The 23,805-nt window shown below is 36.1% G+C and overlaps 2 protein-coding genes across 7 annotated transcripts in view; one reads left to right on the top strand and one right to left on the bottom strand.

Annotated features, from left to right (window-relative positions):
• Window positions 1–327: 327 nt before the first annotated feature.
• Window positions 328–14,213, top strand: LOC100893457 (zinc finger protein 800). 3 transcript variants are annotated; one of them, XM_003730479.3, is made up of 2 exons: window positions 328–655; window positions 5,890–14,213. In XM_003730479.3, the coding sequence occupies exon 2, from the start codon at window positions 5,891–5,893 to the stop codon at window positions 8,633–8,635; it is 2,745 nt and encodes a 914-aa protein (XP_003730527.3). In that variant the 5' UTR covers window positions 328–655; window position 5,890; the 3' UTR covers window positions 8,636–14,213. The 3 variants fall into 3 exon arrangements, with proteins under 3 accessions (XP_003730527.3, XP_030829884.1, XP_030829883.1); XM_030974024.1 differs by lacking the exon at window positions 328–655 and adding an exon at window positions 738–850; XM_030974023.1 differs by lacking the exon at window positions 328–655 and adding an exon at window positions 1,034–1,147.
• A 1,422-nt stretch (window positions 14,214–15,635) lies between these two features.
• LOC752458 (vacuolar protein 8) overlaps window positions 15,636–23,805 on the bottom strand; it is a 56,769-nt gene continuing 48,599 nt past the window's right edge. For all 4 annotated transcript variants that reach the window (XM_030974837.1, XM_030974840.1, XM_030974836.1 and 1 more), the window contains exons 12-15: window positions 23,309–23,423; window positions 22,476–22,610; window positions 21,854–21,979; window positions 15,636–21,034 (exon numbers count right to left, since the gene is read on the bottom strand). In XM_030974837.1, the coding sequence (XP_030830697.1) occupies window positions 20,910–21,034; window positions 21,854–21,979; window positions 22,476–22,610; window positions 23,309–23,423 (501 nt within the window). In that variant the 3' untranslated portion in view covers window positions 15,636–20,909. The remainder of the gene's footprint in view (window positions 21,035–21,853; window positions 21,980–22,475; window positions 22,611–23,308; window positions 23,424–23,805) is intronic.

Here is a 23,805-nt window from a genome sequence, read left to right as displayed (position 1 = left end):
AAACAATACCAACCTGTTTAAACATTTAAACATCCATTCGTTGAAGTCATCATGCTTAACGAGAATAATGGTGTTCAAAGGCAAATATTTATTCTTTATGGGTGCAGTTCATTTTTTTTTCTCGGTCAAACTTCGTCATCGTACGATAAGCCAACTTCGCGACGCCGAGGCAATGATTCGGCATCGCGAGTGGTGTGAGCGCTTTCGTCAACATTCGAAACAAATGCGTCCCAAACAGGGCCCTGCTCTTTCATGAGTACCCCTACCCTGGAAAAAGGGGGAGTAAAATAGACGGGCTCGACCTCCGCTGGACTTAGAGTGAGAATTTTTGAAACTCGACAAGCCGCAACGCTTCATCCACAATGGCCGAGCCAGTTGAGCGCCGAACTTATACTGGCGGAGTGCGTTGTGGCACGCGCTCACATCCCCGCACCTTGCTAACAAAGCCGTTCTTACAAACGGCAACTCCGTGTACAGAAGAAAGGGGCCGAGCGCCATACTGAGCCAAGTGAGCAACCATCGTCAAACCGGCGTGTCTCGATACCAGATTTCCGTTCTATAATTCAGTTACTTACAACAATTTCGACAAAATTTTCGCATGAGAAGAAGCAGAATTTTCGATAGCTACTACTGGTGGGAGTATTGATTATTGAAGGTGAGTTATGTGAGGATTTTTTCTATGTTTTTTATCGTGTTGTCGACTCGTTTCGAGGCGGCTGGCTATTGACGCACTGCGTCATGGCACGTATCGAAATTAGTGTGTCGAATGTTGTCAAAACGATGGCGAACATGACAGATGTTGCAGCTAAATTTGCATACGAGCTCGACGATTGCTAATTCATCAACACCAGTATGTTTTCTTAAGGATGTTTGTCCCGGCTTTGGTCGGTCTTCTGTTACCCTGGTTGCTCGCTTTGAGTGATATTTAGCCATTTTCTTTCGTCTGCCGAGTGCTTCCGCCGACTTTTTCCACACGGGCAAACAATGCGTGCAGTTCTAATGAGTGAGCACAGCGTCCATTTTGCGTGTGTGCCTCAAGTCATAAACCGGCTGTGGTGCATGGGCGTGTGTTGTACGAGCTGACTGTAATCTCCAGGCTCCTGCCTCATTTGCCGACTATTGCTCAAATGAGTGAATTTGGTGTCTGGTATTTGTTTTGTTATTGTTCATCACATACTGAGTTTACATGTAGGGGTGATGTTTGGTAGACTGTTTAGTATGGTTCTCCAAGACTCTTACTCTTAGTTTTAGTCTTACTTGGTACTGGTAAGTTGCAGAATGGATGCAGGCGGGTGCAGTCAGCAATGAACTTTCATTGATTCCCACTCCCAGATGAACCAGACATTATAGCTCTTCCTGTTGCTGAAGGTTGATATTTTATGTAATGATCATGATATAATAAAAAGCAAATTGGCAATCCCGAAAAACCTGATTACTTTTATCAAGTGCCTTTTTCCAGCTGACCCAGATAAAATGGAATTCAAGCCCTTCTAAAGTGTTGGGAGCCCCAACATTTTGATGGCAAATTTCACTTAAATTGTGTCATGATGTGAAAGAGGATGTCATTTAAGACACATTTTTGCAAGAAATTCAAAACAAATGTGTTTGAAGTCGAGTATTGATGAACAAATTAAAAATTTAGGTTTTCTGCGTACAACAGAAACCCAAATTATGTATTCTTCTTATCAATATTTGTCTTCAAACACCTTTTTAATTTATTTATTTTTTTTATTTTTTTTTTTGGGGGGGGGGGGGAATCTTTGCAGAATTGTGTCTGTAAATGACATCCTCTTTCACATTTTGATACATTTTAAGTGAAATTTTCCCCATCAAATTTTTGGTGAATTTAGGGCTCCCAACACTTTAGATACTTGTGTCACTGTGCGTTCCTCAGAAATATTTCAGGAAAGGGTCAATGTATTTTTAAGTGACAATTCACTTTTTTTCTTTTTCTGTAAGATTTTGTGGTTTTATTTTTTATAAATTGAAGGTAATTGAAGGTTTTTGGGAGTGTGAGGTAATGCTAATTTTGGTGCTGATATGATTTTTGCAAAGTTTTCCTATATTTTTCCACCATTTCTCCCCTGCTTTGTATCTTGTTTTAATCATTGTTGTATACATGTACGTGTAGTCTGGGACATTAGACATAACAGGTTTTGAACATGCGATGTTGTAGTTTTATTTTTGAAAAACCTGTAACTTTTATAAATATTTTTACCACTAGCACTTTAACAAATAATCGCTCACCTACTAGCTATGGATATTCCTTGTGATTTTACACTTCTCACCATGTATCAGTAGACCTTTATTGAAAATGATCATTCATTTAATTAAATTTCCCTGTTCGTTCCATCAAACAATGTTTTCCTTAAAAACCTGCTGCTGTTGATCACTTTTATTCAAATAAGTAAAAAAAACACCTAAGTCACCTTCTCACTTGAAAGTCTATTCTTATGTTGAATGAATTGATTCAAACTAAGCTTTCTGGAATCTAATTTTGCCTTTGAGTTTTTCAAGGAAAAGAAGGAGGAAGTGATTCCATGCTAAGTTTCAGAATATTTAAAATTTCTGTCCAATGTGGCCGCCACATGTGTCATGTGTAAGTCTATTTTGTTGTGCGATTTGTAAACTGTATGTCATTGGCTGCAAAAATGGTCAGCTTTTCTCACATTCCAGTGTTTCTGAAATGCAACAAAAAGTTAAAATTAAAAAACCCACTTCTGGATTTTTTTTTTTTAATGCCCAATAAAGTTTCACCAAATTTTTGCAGTGTTAAAGCTTACCTGCCAACTGTTCCGATTTAATCAGAATATTCTGATTTTTAAAAATTCAAATAAACATTTTTTTTTTTTTTTTTTTTTTTTTAGGTGCCAAATTTGGCTTGATTTACCATGTGCCGTGACTTGAGAGTTTGCGAATTGCATGATCTAGCAGCAAATTTGTATTCGCTTTTTTGTACAGATTTACCACGTATTGCCAGTTACGCTGCCGCTACATACATGGTCGTGGTAGGGCTGTGCGATCGCCTGTTCAATACACACATGTACCTCTGGCAATTTCCAAATTCTGCATCTTCTACACAATATAAATTTTAAGCCCGAGTCAAAATGTTTAATTGACCGCATTCATCAAAACTGTTAAAGATTTCTTGCCAGTTTAACCGTTATTTTAGTGCAGTTTGTTACTCTTAATAATTTCTATATATTTGCATCGGCACCGATCAGCGCATTGATGCGGATTCATTTTCCCAATTTCATTTTTAGATACAGTTTGTTAGTGTTTTTATTTATTTTTATTTCCGTTTTGTCCTTAGTAGTTTTAATTATTTGGATGGGTGCACTAACGCCAATCAGTTTATTATCCCCGATTAATTTTCGATTTTTGTTTAACAGTTTTTTGTCTCGCCTGCCTGCATATATATAGCGAAAGCGAGACATACTGTACAGTGTAGGCCCCGCTTTTCCGGTGGCGGCGGCGGCGGCGTCAACATCAAAAACTTAACCTAAGGTTAAGTTTAGAATTTTTAATATAATTTTGAAAGTAAAAATTTCTATTCAATGAAACTTGGCCTAACAAGGTATCAAGCTACCTCAATCATGTGAGCAGAATTTCAGGTCACAATGTTAAGGTCAAAGGTCATTTCAGGTCTACAAACTTAGAGTATGTTGTGGCATCATCATCAAAAACTTAACCTGAGGTTAAGTTTTGAATTTTTTAATATCATTTTGAAAGAATAAGTTCTTATTCTATAAATCTTGGCCTAAAGGGTTATCAAGTATCCCAAATCATGTGAGTAGAATTTCGGGTCACTAAGTCAAGGTCAAAGGTCAATTCAGGTCAACAAACTTAGCCTATCTTGTGGCATATACATCAAAACTTAACCAAAGGTTAAGATTTTGAATTCTTATCATATTTTTGAAAATATTCATTCCATCCATGAAACTGTCCATCATATGACACAAATTCCAGGTCACAAAGTCAAGGTCAAAGGTCGTTTTAGGTCAGTAGACTTGGATTATGTTTTCACAGCTTAATATGAGAATTAATAAATATATTTTTGTTATTTGTTCATATTTTATGAAAGTTATCAATGTTGGTACAAATAATAGTAAATAATTCTTCTGATGATTCTTAGTATCAGCTACGATGTCTCGCCAATAATTATTGTTTTCAGATCTCCGCCAATAATGATTGTTTTCGTGTCTCGAGTCTGGAGACGCCGATGTTCATTTTCCTATTGTTTTAAAATCATGACAGATCTTTTATGAGTGTGTGTGTGTGTGTGTGTACGTGTTTTTGGAGTTTGGTTTTAAGCCTCTGTTCATGAACATGATTACATGATATGACTTATTTGAATTGCCTGAATGCTTCGTCGCCCAGCTGGCAGAAGGCGTTACCGTTAGCGCGCGAGCGACTCTAAAAATACTTTTTGAATTATTCGCATTTAAAAATTTGTTTTATATTTAAACTGCTTTCCGTCCCGAAAATTGGTTTAAATCTTAATAGAGTAATAGAAATGTTATAGTAGAACACTGCCAAAAAAAAAATTCTCAGAAATAAGTCAGTTTTATAAAAGTTTGAGGCGATTCAGTGCCAATGCCCTTCTGCTTAGCGCTTCATTTTTTACCTGAAATTTGAGCTAACGCCCTTCTGCCAGCCAGACGACAACTTGAGAATTCACATAAATTAAAATAACGGTTAAACAAAACCGCCCGTGTAAAGTTGACGGTTACAGGCCTTGTTAATTTAGAAGAAAAAAATATAAGGTCTAAAGTCAAGATCATCATCAAGGTGCCAGACAGCTGCTGCAGCTCGTTAATATCGATTTCTATAGCCATACTGTAGCGCTTTGTAATGTGTCCATCCATAAATTTCATTAGACTTTACAAAGTTGATAAGCTAAATTACTTTGAAGAGCATTTCAAAAAGTTTCAGATGAAATTTGTAAAGAGATATGATAGGGAGATATTCCTCCATGTCTTTGTTTTATGAAAATGTTTCATAAAAGCACTTGTGGGGAAAACCTTAAAAAAAACATGTTCAAAGACCATTTTGTGAGAAATCATGCACCTAATGTTATTTTTATCAGTTAAGGTACATACATGTATCTTTAGATCCCATACATGTTCTTTATATAATCTCTGAGAGCCCCCCATATGTTGCATATTACTATCTTTCCTGATAGATTTATTCACCATTCAGTCACTCGAGTTTTATTAGAAAAAATGGTTTTAATGGTAACCTTTAATAAGGGGACAACAAAGCCATGATGCGTGACCGTAGACACATTTTCTTTACATTGTGCAATACAATACATGCCTGCACATGGATTGTTACACATGGCATCTGCTCATGGTTGCTTTTTACATGACTCATGTAAAAAGCAACATTCACATGAACATGAAAGGGCTGAATCCACTGAATTGTGACCACACACATTTAATGTTTAATATAGCAGATAATCATGATCATTCTCTTGTGCATTGAACTTGTGCAATCTCTGACGTGTGTTGGATTTCTACAAGCTTTGGGCAAACAATAAATAATCTAGTTCTTTGTGTCATATCATAAAACAATAGCTCCTCTTTTTCTTCACATGAAAAAAATCTGCATGGAAAAAAGGCATGGATTTTTCTTTTCTTGAATGAATGGAGGTTATTTATGTTATGCATAGAATTACTATTCTGATAGATTTAAGATACATATGTATTAACCTAACTTGTGTTTATACATTCATCATGTCAAATGTATGTATTGTAATAAGGGAAGTCAAATTTAAAGACAAAAGCAAAGCTCCCTTGCAGAATAATGATAAGAATTATTTCATGAAGATAAGTGATATAAACATGTATATTCATTTTTTTTATTTATAATTATTTCCTTCTGCAGAATGGCTAGCAAGACGGTAGAGCCACCAGGATCCAAAGAGATTGGCCTGGACAGTAGCCAGCTTCTACCTCCAATGCACACTTCCAGGAGGGGTCTTCAACAAGTCCTGGATCTCTTCCGAAATGCCACACCAAGCCTCAAGCAGATCCTACTCCAGGAGGCAGATATCATCTATGAGTGCAGGGTATGCAAAGGCCTCTTCCGTGGTCTCGTCAACTTCATCGAGCACAAGAGATCCTACTGTAAGTTGCTCTCTGGAATAGACCAACACTGTGCCACAAAGACCCTGGGTCTGAACATGAGGGATCTCTTCCCCAACGAAGATGCAGCAGCCCCGCAGGTCGAACCCCAACCGCCTACTGGCTCACCTGTAAACGAGAGGGGAGTGCCGAAGAGGAACTTGGTGACAACGGTCATCAATGATCAGTCCTCTGAGGTCGGCAATGCCAATGCTTACCTGATACTTCGACCTATCCCAAGTACCACTGAAGCCATTGAACAACAGGTGGTAAGGTCTGATCACATCATCCATCATGATGAGCTGGAGAAAATGAGTGTATTTGCTCCAAAGGGAGAGGGAGACGACACTGCAAAGATAGTTGGTGAGATAGCCATTCGTCAGGCAACAAAGAACGCCAAAATAAGCCGGGTCGAAAAACGGGAAACTCTTCATAGTCTTGTGAAGGGCTTTGGTGGCACAGCCTGTACTAGGAGAGAACTGTTTGAAGAAGAGGATAGTTCTGAAGAGCCAAAGGCTCCTGTTGGGAAGGATTCCGACGGAGGTAGGAAAAGTGGAACTCCCAAGAAGGTTATAGGACTGGCTGTACATCCGGGTAACCCACTGCAAGAGCCAAAAGAAAAGAATCTACCGGGTACTGTAGCGTGCCAACCAACCGAGTGCCAGATTTGTAAGAAGAAATGCAAGAACTGGACAGCATTAGCTTGGCACATGAGGATCCACAAGAGACCAATATTCAAGTGCTCTCTTTGTCGTTACAGCTCAGTGTCGGTGTACAACCTACGTAGGCATATGCTAACAATGCACCATCTGCCAACTACAAGGGTTGATGAACTCCTCAGTAGAAAAGTGGAACAGCAGAAGATCCTGCATGAGGGTCGTGAGAAGGAGGCCATGAAACAAGGTGAGGGTAGCTCTTTGCCAACCTGTGATGTTTGCTTCAAGACCTTTGCCAATCGACGCAATGTGCTCCGCCACAAGGAGATCCACCGTCGTGAGCAGCTCAGCTCTGATCTCAATCGCGGCAGCGTGCCACAGACGCCTTCGCGAGAGGAGATTGCTAGAAACAAGGTCATGCAGATCATGGATGAGAAGAAGCTGAAGTGCCGACGCTGTCAGAAGCAGCTATCAACCATGAGGAGGCTGCAACAGCATTGCTGCAATCACTTTGGATTCAATCGATACCGGTGCATGCTCTGTCCTTACGAAAATAATGACTACACTCAGATGAGGAGGCACATGATGGGAAAACATGGAAGGCAATTCCGCACTATCCATCAGATCTCTGAAGCAATCCGGAATATGAAGATTGGAATTTGGGTGAACCTTGTTCAGAATGGAAATGGTTCCAACAATGATGAAGTTGTTGGCCCCAGTCCTAAAAAATCTAAAGACTTGAATGACTCTAAAATGACTGCTGTGAAAGGCAAATGTGATAATGTTATGACACCAAAGATATTGGAGATTGAGGACACATCAGATCTCAATGGCAATGATGTAGAAATGGAAGATATTGCATTAGGAATGGAAGGCCAAGATGAAATCGAAGATGAGGAAAATGATGAAGACAATGAGGAAGAGGAAGAGGATGAGGAAGAAGAAGTAGATGAAGATGAAGATGGGGAGGAGGAGGAGGAGGAGGAAGAAGAGGATGAAGAAGGGGAAGAGGAGGAGGAGGAGGAGGATGTTGAAAATGAAAAACAAAAGGTAGCAAGTAATAAAGAGTCTGTCAAAAATGGAGGAAGATCTGTGAAATCTCAATCAAACAAAGAGAACAAAGTTGTCCCAAAGACTCCCTCAAAACAGTCCGTAGTCAACAGTACTGCAGCCAAGGATATCCTGTTGACCCCTCCGAGTAGCAATGGAGCCCGCAAGAGCCCCGAACCCACTCCAAGCAGGGATATGCCTATCAGACAAGCCAGGTTGAACCACCAAAGTGTGTCTCCTCGTAATCAAGCAGAGAAGACCCAAGGAGAGAAGGCGAGTGCTGAGAAGACTCAGCAGGTCAAACGAGACCTGACCAAAACATCCGCTGAAAAGTCAAAAGGAAGCAAAGGCGAGATGGACGAGGAAGATAAGAACACTCTGGAACTGTTGATGGACAAGCGGTTGGTGCGATGCCTCAATTGCAACAAGCGGTATCAGTACCTCAGCTCCTTGCAGCGACATGTCCGCATTCATCTCCTGCGCAACGAGACAGACATGCCACATTCGACTGCGACAAAGAACCCGGCAGACACCTCCAAGAAACACCGTGCCATCAAGTCTCTCATCAACACCAATCTCTTGAAGTGCTTGAAGTGTAGGAAGCGCTTTGAAAGCATGTGTTCCCTGAAGCGCCATGTTGCAAGGCATCTTGGCTACAGTAGCTTCAAGTGCAAGTACTGTGGGTATTTGTCGCGGAACTACACCTGGTTCAAGCAGCATCTTAAAATGAAGCATGCTGATCGAATCTCTGACATGAATCAGATGGGTAACCTGATTGGTAGTATGAAGACCAAGAAGTGAATGCAATGTATCTGAACTCTTTATTGTAGTGTCACCTTGTAAGATTTTGCACTGCATTTGGTGTGTGAAATTCAACATATCCTTTTATTTTGGCATCACAGTTTTCTTAGGTGATTTATTTTATTTTATTTCCTACCATTGAGGGATACCCTCTGAAAGTTAGTCATGTATGGCAAGTGTGGACGTTCAAGATTGTTGATGCTGATAGGAAATGATCTTTCAGTCTAGTGTGTAATGAAGGAGATCTGCTTGAAGTTCCTACAGCTGTTGATCATCAATAACTTGATTCTTATTCCAAGGTACACTTGCAGGTGATATATCAGAATTTCTGTTTATAGAGGATTTTTTCTCTATAGAAATCAGGAACAATGATTATAGTCCCATCTATCAAGGTCTATGTGAGTCCTGATACAAAAACAGGAAAATTAAAGTGAAAGATTTAAGTTGAGATATCTAGAGATCTTGGCAAATACATGTTTGCATTTTTTCTTGGGCAGACCAACAGAATTGTCTGAAACTTTCGTTTTGTAACAAAACAGTTACCATTTAGACTTTTGTAGAGCTCATTATTAAACTGGAACACATGTTGAATTAATGTGCAGTGAAAAAAGGACATTATAATGGTACATTTTCCACATTTGTGTGTTGCTGTATGATATGAAATTATTGATATGCACATGTTTGGATTTAATGTTATCAATATGGTGTCTTGATATTTTTATTTTGATCAGTTTTTTCTGTGCATCTGGTTATCCAAACCAGAGAGCTTATATTTCTTAAGAGAATACACACTCTACACTTCTGTAGTATGCCAAACAGAAACTCAAGGGTTTGATTGTGTGAAGAAGGAAACTCATATCATGTTTAATACTCAAATGATGCATGCATAGAAGAGTTGGCTAAGTAAGCCCTCTCTAAATTTAACCTCTGTCCAAACGTACATAAATTTGTGTAGACCTGCAATGTGTTTTATGTAAGTTGTGATATTCGTCTAAATTTTAAGCTTGGATGAACCAGATGAGATTTGATGTAGCGCACCAGCATGTACAAGTATACAATTCAGTATGAAAATCAGCAGCTAATGCCAAAATATCTGATGGCACAGGAGGCTTTGGACTGTTCTGTACATTTGAGGGTGAAAAGTTAAGAAACGGCCAGTATTCAATTAATTACTAGAATCGTATAAGTAAAATGACTCAAGACTTATTCAGATCACATTTAAGTACTCTATCTTAATACAGGCGAGCCAACTTAAAGCCAAAATACTTACTGATGGCCATTGAGATGTCACAAAACCAATCCAAAATAATGCGAAACGAACATGTTACGTTAAATCCACGCTAATATAACTATGCACAGCTCAGGATGAAATTGTATTTGGCTTAAACTTGGTAGGAAGTCGTCTTAAACTTGAAATACTAAGCCAGAAGCTTCAACCAAATCCAGAAGCTGGCAAAGTATTCTATATAAGCTGAAAAATGAGTACATAGTCTGACATGAGTATTGGATTGAATGATGGCCCTGTATGAAGAAGAAAAAAAAATTCCCTTACAAGTTAACTATCTCAGAATGAAACTAATTTTGAATGGCATATCAATTTTTTCTTCTGATGAAAATATAAAGAGTGAAAGAGAGGAAGAGGATAGCAATGGAAGCTGTAGACCTTACAACAATGTGCTGTGTTTTGTCGCAGAGGTTCTCTTTTGGTTCATCCTGCCTTATTATTTGGGAGGCACAACATAGATAACGAGCTCGGCCCAAAAATATACTAATACATGTAGATGCGAAATTATGCATTCCAATTTTTTCTTCTAAGGATTACTACCGGTAGTTACTCCAAATTTGAAGACATGCTCATTGTGTAGGTACCAGGGGGAGGGGGGGGGGGGGGGTCTTTTGCAAAGTGTGAAGCATTGAGATCAAAGTTGTTTGTGAACCAACTTTTCCATAATTCAACCATATTTTGTAAATAATTTGCAATTTTTGCCTTCTTTTCGTAAGTTGTTCTTGCCAAGAATAGGTAAAACCCTGATGCTAAGTTTATTTTTTATACAAATGTTTTATATTTTGCATCTTTCGAATATAATTCCATGCTATTCTACGAGTACATGTTCATGTTAAACACTGTAGAATATCAATTGTTGCAGTGCATTTCATCATCTTCTACTGTCTATATGAAATAATAGTGTGAATGCTTTACTGTTCAGAATCGAGACTCTACTCTCTTTCATGTACATGTATATACTCAAAGTGTTTGTACCGAACCATTTGTATCTCCCTCAGTAAGGGTCCATGTATCAATGTTATATCTAGACAACTAAAGGCTTGATCACATATGCCTTGGTGAGCTGTCATGGTTTACCCCACAGTTTTGTTGTTGTTTTGGTTTAGTGTACTTCACTTTACATTTTTGCAATTTGTAATCTTATAACACACCCACATTTAGAAACTATGAAGAGAAAATAGTTTGTAAGAAACACTTTGTAAATTAAGAGAGTTGAAAAATGTTAACTTGGGCAATACCAAACTTTTTTCTGCATCAAAAGTCATTACTTTTTCTCTTAGACTGAAACAAATGGTCTCGTTGGTCTTTATTGTTTCTTAGCGTTTACAAAGTCTAGAATAGGAGTGATTTATTTTTCATGAATAGGGATCACAAAGCTGAGCTTACATGTCAAGAGAAAGTTAAAAAGTAAATTCAATCATTCTGTCATGATTTAACAAAAAACATTAAATTTGTCAGGATGTTTTCCGATATGGAGATGCCATTAAAAGACATGTTTATGAAGTGAATTGAAAAAGAGAAATGTAGCAGTCAGTTTATGCATGGATGCACAGTAATTTGTTAACCATGATGTCTCAGTTTTGTGTATTATCTGCTTGTACATGCGGGCTAAAATGTACAGAAGCAAAAGTCAAAAGATATTGAAACTATCATGTAGAAGAGGAGTTTATGACTACGATGTTCATTACTGTTTTTTTGTATATTTTGTATATTATTTTTTATATTCAGTGCAATCAGTTTTTCTTTTTCGATTTGAAAAGATGATTAACAAGACATTGTATCAACTTGTACAGGCTGATTTTTGCTAGGATTATGTCATATGAAGACAGATTAGAATTGTGTCATAACTAGGTGGGAATTTGCACAACTTTGACACATGTACTGCATACATGTAAATGCACACATCATGTGTAATAGGAATGTAGTACATGTATAACATAAAGGTTATGCTATCATAAAGTGGAGTTATGACAGTCTGTTTTTTTCTTTCTAATGAAGTTTAGATTAGCACAAGACTTGTTCCACTTTTAATATTTAATCTTGAGTAACATTAGTGGTATTGGAATTGCATTTTGAGAAAAAAGTGGCTCATCTTATTCTTAATTGCCTGGATGGGTTGATTATAGTGTAGCAAAATGTAAACAGAAATGGAAAGGAAAAAAAAAATTAGAGGAAAAGATCAAAACTTGCTGGAAGTCACATTTATTGATATGCACAGCCCACATTTGCACAAAAAGAGAATATATGCTGTTCACATTGGTCAAGACAATTAGCTTGATTTGTTGTATTTTTTTCTCTCTTACTCAGCCATTACATATTTTTACCAAAATGTCTGGCAGATATCAATAACAGTTTCTTTGATTCTCTGATATATCATTTTCTGCCATTTTCAGAACTCAAGATTACCTTATGGCCTGTAACTTTGTATTTCTTGTATGGTTACTACTAATCAGAAGAAGCTAATCATCATGGATGGATGTTAATGAATGATAATTATATTACAGAAATCCTTGCTCATGCCTTGATGAAAATTGGCAACTCTATGGCTGCATATTAGGAGTTAACTATTCATAAATTGTGCAGTCTTCATATAATTTGTAAAGGCATGTAGTGAACACTTGTGATGGTATGGAAATTGATATTGAACTTTACATCTTGTGTTCATACGTTATTGAGCGAAATTCAGGTTTACCAGGTTATTGCTAACCTATAGCTAATATCACTCCATGAAGGAAATCAAATGCTTTACTTAAACCATGGTATACTTAGTTTTAACTAATGTTTGATGTCATTTTGCAACTATTCACAGAACTGATGTCTGCAAAGTATTCTATGGCAGACTTATTTGATTTATTTGAACAAAATATGTTAAGATTTATACTCAGAATAGTGCATTTTTGGGTGCAGTTGTAATGAAAGAGAAAAAGCATAATTATTCCAATCATATTTGTATTATGGATTTGTTGTTGTTGATGATTGCTTAAATTCTTGTTTTTATGACCTATACTAGTATATAATGTAACATTACTCAGAATCACATCAGTCTGTGGAATAAACTTTTTGCTTGTAGGTTAAAACTAAAATTATTTACTTTTTCCCCCTCTCACCCTCCCTTGATCAGTTTTTTTTTATTGAAAAATGAATGGTATTGATTTGAGTCATGTATTTTAGAATGTATTTTTGCAATATTTGTATTATTAATCAAGAGAGCTCTAATAGCCGGATTCAGAAACTATAAATCAATTAAAATGCATGTACTGGTATTCAGAATTTGTTTGTTGTCATGAAATTCTTTAAAGAATAATTTCACAAAGACTTGGAGTAATCAGTCTTCACAAAAAAATGTGTTATTGCCAACATGAATTATGAAGATTGAAGAAAAACAAAACAATGTATTTAAATGCTGTTGATTTTGAGGTTGATTCTGTGTTTAGTTGAATTTTATACAATGAATTAAAGCATTGAGATAGTTTTAGAAAGTGTTTTAAACAGACAAATTGAAATACAAGCACCAGGTTTCCTTGAAAAGCTTGTTAACTGCTCGACTTCAAGAACATAAAATGTGTAAGGGAAAATCTTGCTTTTTTATGCAAAAAAGTTCCTTTTAATTAAAAAAAGGTGCATTTGATTACTTGAAATTATAGTTGTGGATTTACCAAATGGATTATGAATTTACAGTTGATTTGATCGTTTGTGGTAACTATTAATATTTGATTCTTTTGTAATCGTGTTTTATAAGCATCAGGAATATTGGTATGTCACTTAGATTAAGCATTTGTCATTTGTTCCCTTGAATCTTGCAGTTACTTCAATACCCAATGTGGTAGTGCTCCATGTATTATTAATAAGATAAATCCAGAGCCGATTATGAATCTATAACACATGTATTAAAAATCATTGTGGAACTCTCAACATTTAGAAGCATTCATTTAAACAAGACCAAAAATCTGATACAAATAATTCCTTGTATACAGTTAGTACATATGAATTTAAAAATGAATTGACAATTACCCCCAAAATTTATTCGTTAGCATCCTGATAAGCCCGGTTTGGCCTGATTTATTGTTACATGCATTGTGATGTACTACCATTGTTAGAGAGTCTGAAGAAAGAAACAGCTGTACAAAATGTTCTGTTCTAGTTGATTCCGTACAGTATTAATGTTATGCATGTAGTCAAGTTTGAAAGAGTTTAAAAGGTTGGGAAATTTTCCTGGACAAATTTAATTTGATTAATATGTGTTAAGCTGAGTGTATCACCAGTGGATATACATTAAAATATTTCACAAAAGAATTCACCTTGTTACCGAGTTGTTTTTATTCTAAAAACATTAAATTGAGATTGTGTTTGCACAGATGTCTCCCCTAAGCTGCTCATGTTCGCTGCAAGCGTTGTGCAGAAATTAAACTGTGACGTGTCCGAATTAAGATTTGATGACAACCTCTTTTTGACTTAAAAGTTAACATTGTTTTCAGAATACCACCCCTGATTTTTGTTCAACATTTTTGTTAACACACAAAAGTATTAAATTATGGATGTTTCATGTGTACTAAATAACAAGTCATCCAAACTAAATATACTAGTTGAGCAAAAGAAAAACCTATGTCTGGAAAAAATGCAGCAAATCATGCATTAAAATTCCAATACACTTAGGCCTAAAAAAAAAGATGTTGTATTGCCCTTTGCGACCGACCCAAAATCTTGAAATCTTTGGTCGGCTATAAAAAAAAATTAAAAAATAACATTTTTTGGAAAAAAATGTATTAATGCATTCAAAACTGATAAATATCAGCCCAAAGGGGGAGTAAAAAAATAAAATAAAAAATAAATAGATAAAAAGATTTCTGACCGACCGACCCATGTTTTGGAACCTACAAGGCAAAACAACATCTTTTTTTAAAAAGGCCTTTTGGGACGTTGCAAGTTTGTTGTAATCAATTGCAAGTTCCCAAAATCAAGCGCAAGTCTTGCGATTAATTGCAAATTTGCACTTGATCGCAGCTCAACTTCAAAGAGGGAGAGAGAGAGAGAGAGAGAGGGGAGAATGAAAGCTAGATCTAGTTTTAAACAAAATCCTAGGAAATTTAGGAGACTAGTGGGGCGTTGCAATCATATCACAACTTTCAACCGTGTGCGATATCTTGGCATTCAAACAGACATGAGACATCTTCCACAGTATGACAGGCTCACGGTTCCTTTTGCTGTCCATACTATGTGCGATATCTTCCCTACTTGATGTGAGGGAACATCTGACACGGTATGGACAGACACGTCTCATTTGCCTGTCTAAACTGTGTGCAAAATCATGTATACTGGATGTTGTGCAACATGCGACACAGTATAAGATACCTATTTAGTGTGTTTAAAATATTTGTGCATTTCAGAGTATGGACACCAATTTTGGCAGCCATGTTTCATTTTTTGCTGTCAATACCTTGTGCCAGAGGGTGGCAGGTGTATCAAAGTGGACATCAAACAGATTCCAGGCATAGTTTAAAATCATGGGAAGAAAATCTACATCTGGACTCTGCTCAAGTTAAGAAAAGCAGTTCATATTCTTGACAGATTCTCCTATTGTATCTTCTGGTTCTTTTTTGTTTTATTGCAAAATTTTCACACACAAAACAGTTCTGTTCAATTATAGAGCACTCTTGATGTGTTACTCCACAATGTGAAACAAAATGTAACAGAAAGAATAATCAGGACCATTTGTCGTGGTAACGACGGACTATTTAAATACTGCATCTTGAATGTTGATAACACGTCAGAACAATGAATACATACAAATGTGCCATTATTTCTTTTTATTTTGAACTTTAATGCAAACACTAGATTAAAAAAGTTTCCATTTGACATGCATGTACAAAAACCTCCAAATAAATAACATAATTGCATCATGAGAAGAGAATAACAATACATCACTGACAAGTGGGGAAAAACTAGAAAGTTTGTGTGAAAGACTAATACTACAAAGGAATACAAGTATTGGAAACTGATCAAAATATTTCCTATTAAAAGATTTATTTAAACATGCATAATTTTTACGGGATACAAATAAAATTAAATCCTCATAATTTCAACAGTAATCAATATATTATCAAATGTCTTATTTATATTTTTAATAATTTATAAACATGTGCCATGCCATACAATTGGCTAAGACTGTTTTTAAATGCCCTGTTCATTAATGCCCTGTTCATTGAAAATAATGTTATGGACAGCAGACTTACCGACAACCTGCAGTGCTGTTTTAGAATATACAGTGTATTTCAAGTTAAAATAATCAATAAGTGTAAAGTCTAAGCTTCAAGTGCTTACTTAAACCTATGTAAGAAATATTTCCTTGACTTGTGGTTGTGGTACGTAACAGCCATACATCTGTTCAGTCTGCTTTAGAACATAGGTAGTAATTTATGACACACCTACATTGAATTGTTAAAACTTGTTAATAAGTACACGATATAGCATGTTCTTACAATTAACCGTTACCGAAACAATCCTCATTCATTTGACAAACTCATTATATATTAATTTCTCCTTTAATTATAAAAGATCAGTACAAAGGTATGAATACAATGATTTAGATTACATATTCACATAATCTTGAATTCAAAAGAATTAAGCTTACAAAAGATAAGAAAACAAATACAAAATAAATAGAAAACAAGATACCAAAGAAATAGAAAACAAGATACAAAAGGAATATTAATGTTCAGAACTATCAAGTCTGTTACAAGATGAATTTGTTAACCTTGTAATGTTCTTTACGAAAGATGAATGAAATAAATACACTCTTATCCGATGACCAACGATCAGAAAGTGTGAGCACATGTAAAAGACTTTGCATTTATAATTTTGTTTCTGGATCAATGGGAAGGTTAAAATATATGCATTTACATTTGATCAATGTATTATACATCAGGCTTGTTGATTTATGCTTGCAGTGCTATAAGTTTATGACCCATGATTATGTTAAATGACATATACTGGCACAACCAAAATGAGGTACACTTTACAATATTTGAAATACATATTTATTTTAGGCAAGTTTTAGATGACTTGCACACTCATTTAAGTAACGGCTGAGGCAAAAATGTTCAAAATTTCCCCCAATACTTATTTTTTCAATTTTATGTTGTATTTCTAGCCACACTCCTGAATAAAGAGACATGATTTTTCATATTTTTGAATTTTTCAGCAGCTTGGAATTTTCTCGTATGTAAAAAAGACAATGAAAAAGGAGGTGCATAATAAATACATGTAGCACAGTTAGTGATTAGCTTTTTCTCATAAATGGTAAACTGCAGATGTTCAAAACATCCAAGACATCTTTTAAATTGTGCTTTTGACGTGAGAAAAAGATTTTTTTTCTTTTCTTGACGGAGCGAAATTCCTTGTTTTAGACACCATCATGATGTCAATTTATGGAGTTTCATTGAGTTGTGTGATTGTTCTTTTAGCAACATTCTTGTATTCCTTATTTCCTTATTTCCTCTTCCCTTTGCAAATCAGCAAGATATTACTCAACACAATCAGATGGTCAACTGTCCTTGAAACACCTCATGATGCAATTCTATCACAAATCTGGCACACGCATCGTGACCAAACACAAAGAAAACAAAACAAAACTATAAAATCAATCAAAACTATTTCGCCAAACACTTCAACACATCATTGCACACATTATACATGGATGGAGAATTGGAGAAGAGCTGTTGCAGTAAAGCTTCCCTTCCTCAACATAATGCAACTTCAAAATACTTGAAGAAAATAAATCTAGATCCTGTACAGATTCAAATTCATTGGGTGTATTTTCACTTGTGATGAACTACTCAAGTCACATGCTTTGAATTGTTGTAATTCAGTTCACATAAAGAAATTGTATCCGCAATGTTGGGATAGACTTGTGTAAATCACATCATAAGTGCCCATTTAAAAAAATTTAAGTAGACATAAGAACTGCCTACTTTACATGGTTGAAATAATATTGGCTGGTAAAACTCTGAGAAATTAGTTATTGTCTCACTAATTTTAATTCAGGTGAACATCTGCCGAGATATGGGAGATGTGGGATAAAAATACATAGATAATGCTTAATGTAATCAATGTGTTTCTATTTGCCCTAAGCTGATTCTTCAAATGATAGACAACTTGGCCGACGCCAATTACCGAATATTTATGTAGAATCCAGATTAAATACACATGTAGATGTGTTAAATGTGCTATTTCAGTAACAAACTATCACATTACCAGTCTTCTGAACATTCCATAAGTGCAAAATGCAGTGATATTTTCTTGATGAATACAAGTAGAAGAACAAAACTTTTGGCAGTGAAACAAATCATTTTGATAATACATATATGGAGTTATGTTCTAAACAAATTGTTCATCAAAGCTATAAAAAAATATTTGACTATTTTACTTGCTTGGCAATAAAATGGGAATGTACCTCTTTGAACGATACACAAAAATGTAAAGTGATATTTTATTTCTGAGCCTTCTCAACTCAAGTCATAACATTACAAATTAAACCTTGCTAAGTATACACAGGCTGGAGAGCCAAAGTGATATACAAACTCACAAACTTTTATCAGGTTTGCTCAATAAAAGGAGCAAAAAGCACACAACTTTGAAAGTGGCTTCCTTCCATTCAAGCCCGTTGCAAGCAACATATTCGACAACCCAATACATCATTTTGCATTCAACTGTCTCTAGATCGACAGTATCTTTCTGGCCATGTCAACTCCGATGATAAATATTGCCTCGATTCTGCATAATCTGTACATCAAACACAGCATATACATGATCCATTATCAGACTTTTATCAAACATCTTGCATAAATATACAGATTTATAGTCAAGTCTGAAGACTGTACATCAAGTTTGAACACTGTACATTAAAGAGTGATCACTAGAAAATGGCTGCTATTATATACAAACAAGTCATATCCAGTTATATCCATATTCAATTATAACTCACTTTATATTGCGACCTACATGGGATTCAAAATGGCAAAGCAATATCGAGGAATGAGTTAGGACGAAAGGGTGTTTGTGACTTGATGTGAAAGCACTTGACTACAACTGCAATGGTAAAAATACCCCTGTATTTTACACGCCCTGTCACAAAAATACACATATCAATTTAGTTTCCTACAGGTATGCACACACTATCAATTATACAGGTAACGCATCCAACAGTATGGAATGAATAAGGACAAGAGCATATTGCCACATAATGTGAAAGCACTAAACTGGCCGTTTGCAAGGGTGAATATATTCAATGCCTTTCAAGTGTCACAAATGAAAAACAAAAAAAAATATATATTTATATAATTTCACTGTCTTTATGATATCAGTCTATATCATACCAAAAAAAAAAATGGTATCCAGTTTAGGGTAGGAAAAATTAAAAAAAACTCCAGGTTATGGTATGATCTACAAGCGAACCAAATATCAGCAGAAAATCATTTTCTCTTGGTTCCAGCTGAGTGAAAATGGCCTTACAGAATCCATATCTATTGATATATTTGTTTCCCTCCCCCTCAAATAAATGGGGTGTTCCGCAAACCAAAAAAAAACATAAATGTGATAAATCTTATCTTCCATAAGGGATTGAAATTGCCACCTCCTCCCCCTCCATCTTGGTCCTTGTAAAAAGGTTCCTTGCATGTGAAATGGATCTCATTTTGAACACACCACGTCTCTTTGGTCCAATCTGTTTCTGCATGGAAATGTACAGTGCCTATGGAATGTTATAGGACTTCATGTTTTGAATAATGTATGTAAATTCTGAAAATAATTTAAAAAAAACCTATAATATCAAAATACAACATGCATTTTCAGTGATATTCCATTTCCAATGAAATAAAAATAACATATGCGGAGTTTCTACATCAAGTATCCTCAATAATGGTATACTCCCACACAAGCGGTAATCTACATCTCTATGAAAGGGAATTATTATTATGAATTATTAAGAAAGGGAAAAACCACACAACAAAACAACAGCAAAAGAAAAAAAAAATTTGTACGATGAGTACAAGCCACAGATCAAGACATCTCGCTACTGATTTACATCTATGCAAAAATTCAATCTGTGATTACGTACTCCATCATATGTATAAAAATAACAAAAAGTAGCAATAACAACAAACCTTGGGTATAAGGTGGGGTTCATATTTCACAGCTAGGTACATTACTTCTTGAACTAACGCCTTAATAAGGTATCTAGTTTATAAGGTTTTAATGATGTATAAATAGTCTGAAGACAAGACAGCTAGAGGGGCATAACTCCAATGTTGAAGGATATGACTTAATATCCTTCTGCTTCCCAGCAAACAACAAGAGTCTAGATTTATCAAAAGTATGCAAGTAACATATCAACATGGTTACATACAATCCATTTGACTGGTAATCCAATACTATGGACAATTCATGATTCAAAGAGTTAAGTATAAATAATAAACCATGACACCACTCTTCCCCGAAATATTTGTAACATGAAGCAGCATCACAATTCAATCCACTGCTTAATCACTGGTAGGTCAGTGTTTCTGTAGCATATTGCCTCTTTGACTTGCAAATCCAAATGTAGAACTTACATTTTCCTGCACAGTTCTTTGATCATGTGTCAATAGAACTCCCTTTGTAAAGATACTCAGTGGTCTCAAGAGGTTAGACATTGGGAGTTGTCATCCAGGTGATTTAGTGTTCTTTCTCATCATAGCACCTGGCACAACATCCTCTTGTCGTCTTTGTGAACAGAGAATGTCACATCTTCATCATCACTTTAATACAGACTGGTGTATCAATACCAACCATGATCCTCATATAGTCTGTGAGACACTTGACTTAAGATGTGTTCATGCACCAGGCACAAACACACCCTTCACAGAAGACTGTTACCTCACTCTCGAAGATGAGTTCATATCACTCCTTATGGTAACCCATGTTAAAGATGGGGTCACACTCCAAAGAGACGGGTGATTAACCCATGTTGTCCAGGACAGTCTGTGCAAGCTGCTTGAGCTGTTCAGGGTGAGATGAGGTCAGAATGGTGTCCACCAATCTGGGCAATGATGACTCGCCAAATGCTGTCCTGAATGCTTCCGCTGATGAAAGATGCAGAAATAGATCAAAGTGAAAAGAACTTTAGAATATAATCTTAGAAATCTATTGGTTGTCTATCTGGAACCCTGCTATTTTCATTGAAAAAGATATAGTTTTGATAAGACAGGAAACAGAGATGAAAGATGAACACAGTAATGTTACAATCGACTGCGCCGTTTCCTGTTTACACGCGCCTTGAGCACTCCACAGAGTGGATTTGGCGCGGTATAAGTTACATTATTATTATTATTATTTATTATTAGACAATTAGCCAATCAAGAGTAAGGTATTATTTCTGACCTGATGAAGTATTAAATCTTTGTAGAACAGGACAAATGACAAAGAGCTTGGAACTCGTGGGGGGGTGTTTCACAAAGACTTAGGTTGGCTTTAAGTTTGATTTAACTATGGCAGGCCGTTCATGCCACTGTTTGCTCTCACCATTTAATTGCACTGGTCTCTCAAAGGACGTACAAATCATGGTCACACATCTACAGAATTCAGCTTTTTTGATAGTTCATTATTGAAGGAAAAAATATTATCTAAAGATCATAATTGAGAGACCAATGGTGAGAGCAACCAGTGGCATAAATGGCCTGCCATATTTAAGTCCAACTTCGATCTTAGTCATTGTGAAACACTCCCCAGTTTACCAATGTGTCAGATTGATTTTCTAGGGCAAGGCAACAATAAGCTTGAAGAATTTTGTTTATGACTTTTGATATAATGCTACTTAAGAGAGAGAGAGAGAGAGAGAGAGAGAGAGAGAGAGAGAGAGGGGGAGATGGCCAGATAAACTGACAGGCAGAACATAAGCCTACCTTTGAGAAGATGAACAATTGTCCAGAGCGCAATGTGGATGAAGTTAGAATCTGAACTCCTGAGGAAGCGAGTGAGATACTTATGAATGTTGGAGATATTGATAGTGATGAGCTCAGACTGCAGACCTAGGAAGGTTGAAAAGAAGACAAAGTGAAAAAGGTTATATTTTTGATTAATGAAAAGCTGTTCAGTGATTGGTCAACATAGCATCATGTGACCAAGCATAACATTGCTATGATGTTACCGATAAGAAAAATATGCTATACCATGACGTCATCCATGGTATAGTGCACTATACCATGGATGACGTCAAAGATATTCAATCGATCAAGATTATTATTATTATTATTTTCATGAAGGTTGGTTTGAAAGATATAAAGTAAATATATCATGCACTATTTCAAGCCACTCAACTCCACCATCATCTCCATCATCACCATCATTGCCATCATTTTCATTCTTTTCATCCCTTAAATAATTTCATTTATCCTAGTCACTCAAATGGTCAACACCAATACCTCACATAAATTAAAACATGTAAGATAAAAGATACCAGAGCATGGTATAGACTATCCCTCTTAATAATATCATGACATAATAAAGAGAGCTGTAGGTGCTTACTGAATAGAGCAAGTTGTCCAATGGTGCCTGCACTGTTGTACTGCACTTCCCTACTAGGTGAGCAGGACGCAAGGGATATCAACCGGCTGAACACACGCCCCTCACCAATATGGAGCAACATCTGCTTGGCTTCATCTAAACACATCAAAACAGGAAACAAAATTAAAAGTATGTTTTAAATAAATAATAATAATAATAGTATGGTTATTTATATAGCGCCGGTATCCGTCAGGTTCTGACCCTCATGGCGCTTTACACATATTACCCTGGTTATAGCTGAGCTGCCAAAGTAACTAGCGCTCAAGCATATCAGGTACCCATTTACACCTGGGTGGAGTGGCAAATGTAGATTAACGTCTTGCCAAAGGACATTAGTGCCACGGCGGGACTTGAACCCCGTACCTCGTGATCTGCAGTCAGGTGACTTATCCACTAGTCCACAACACCTCTACTTTAATATAACTATGTTTAATAACAGAAAGCATGGTTGATCATCAATTAAACCAGTTGACCTACTAAATGTATGTGAATATGACAATTTAAAGTAAAGAATAATCTGTAGGTATAATGGACAGAGGAATCAAACTTGTCTGGAGGAAGAAAAAAAGGTCCGTAATCCATATATGTCTACACATTCCTCCACTCCTTTGCAATTGATCCTACCACCAGCAAGATGTTAGACAATAAAATGACAATAGTGAATTGTTGGGTAAGGCACTAGGTCCAGCCCCATTCTCTTCCCTTTCTTTGTTGGGGGGGGGGGGGGGCACATGTTCTCTGAGCCCTACCCCCACCAATGATTTTGACATTTACAATGCTGCTAGTGGACATACCATTGCCAGCTATGATGGCCAGTGCAGCGGTCACTTCAGTCTGGACGGCGACGGGTGAGGTGGACTCCAGGAACACTGATATTAACCCATCGAGGGCACCAGAGCTCAAGATCATCTAAAGATTTATTGAAACAAAATATTAATTAAAACAAAATATTCCTATAACTTAGGTTTTATACAGGAAACCAGATCTCAAATCATCTGAAAATTTAGATGCCAGAATTAAATATTTCTGTACATAACAAATTAAAATCATCTAAGGAGAAACATCAAATGTGAAAATTTTAATCAAGTAAACAAGAAGATCAGGTATAGATGGCATGGTTAAGATTACCAAACACATGCACCTTCCTTATGAACAATAAACTCTTAAAAATTTGCCTCCAAGTGATTAAGCTGTGTCTTTTGGTCATAAAAACACAGTTTACATTATGATTCTGAAACACTTAATTTCTAACAAATACACATTGGAAAGTTTCACTCAATATTATCATAAT

This window comes from Strongylocentrotus purpuratus, unplaced genomic scaffold (assembly GCF_000002235.5).
Source record: "Strongylocentrotus purpuratus isolate Spur 01 unplaced genomic scaffold, Spur_5.0 spur5_scaffold_7, whole genome shotgun sequence".
Taxonomy (NCBI): domain Eukaryota; kingdom Metazoa; phylum Echinodermata; class Echinoidea; order Camarodonta; family Strongylocentrotidae; genus Strongylocentrotus; species Strongylocentrotus purpuratus.
The sequence above is the reverse complement of the archived record's forward strand: the minus strand, read 5'-3'. Positions and strand labels throughout refer to the sequence as shown.

Excerpts from the sequence above, each read along its gene's own strand:
- LOC100893457 (XM_003730479.3), top strand. The coding sequence starts at position 5,891 with ATGGCTAGCAAGACGGTAGAGCCACCAGGATCCAAAGAGATTGGCCTG.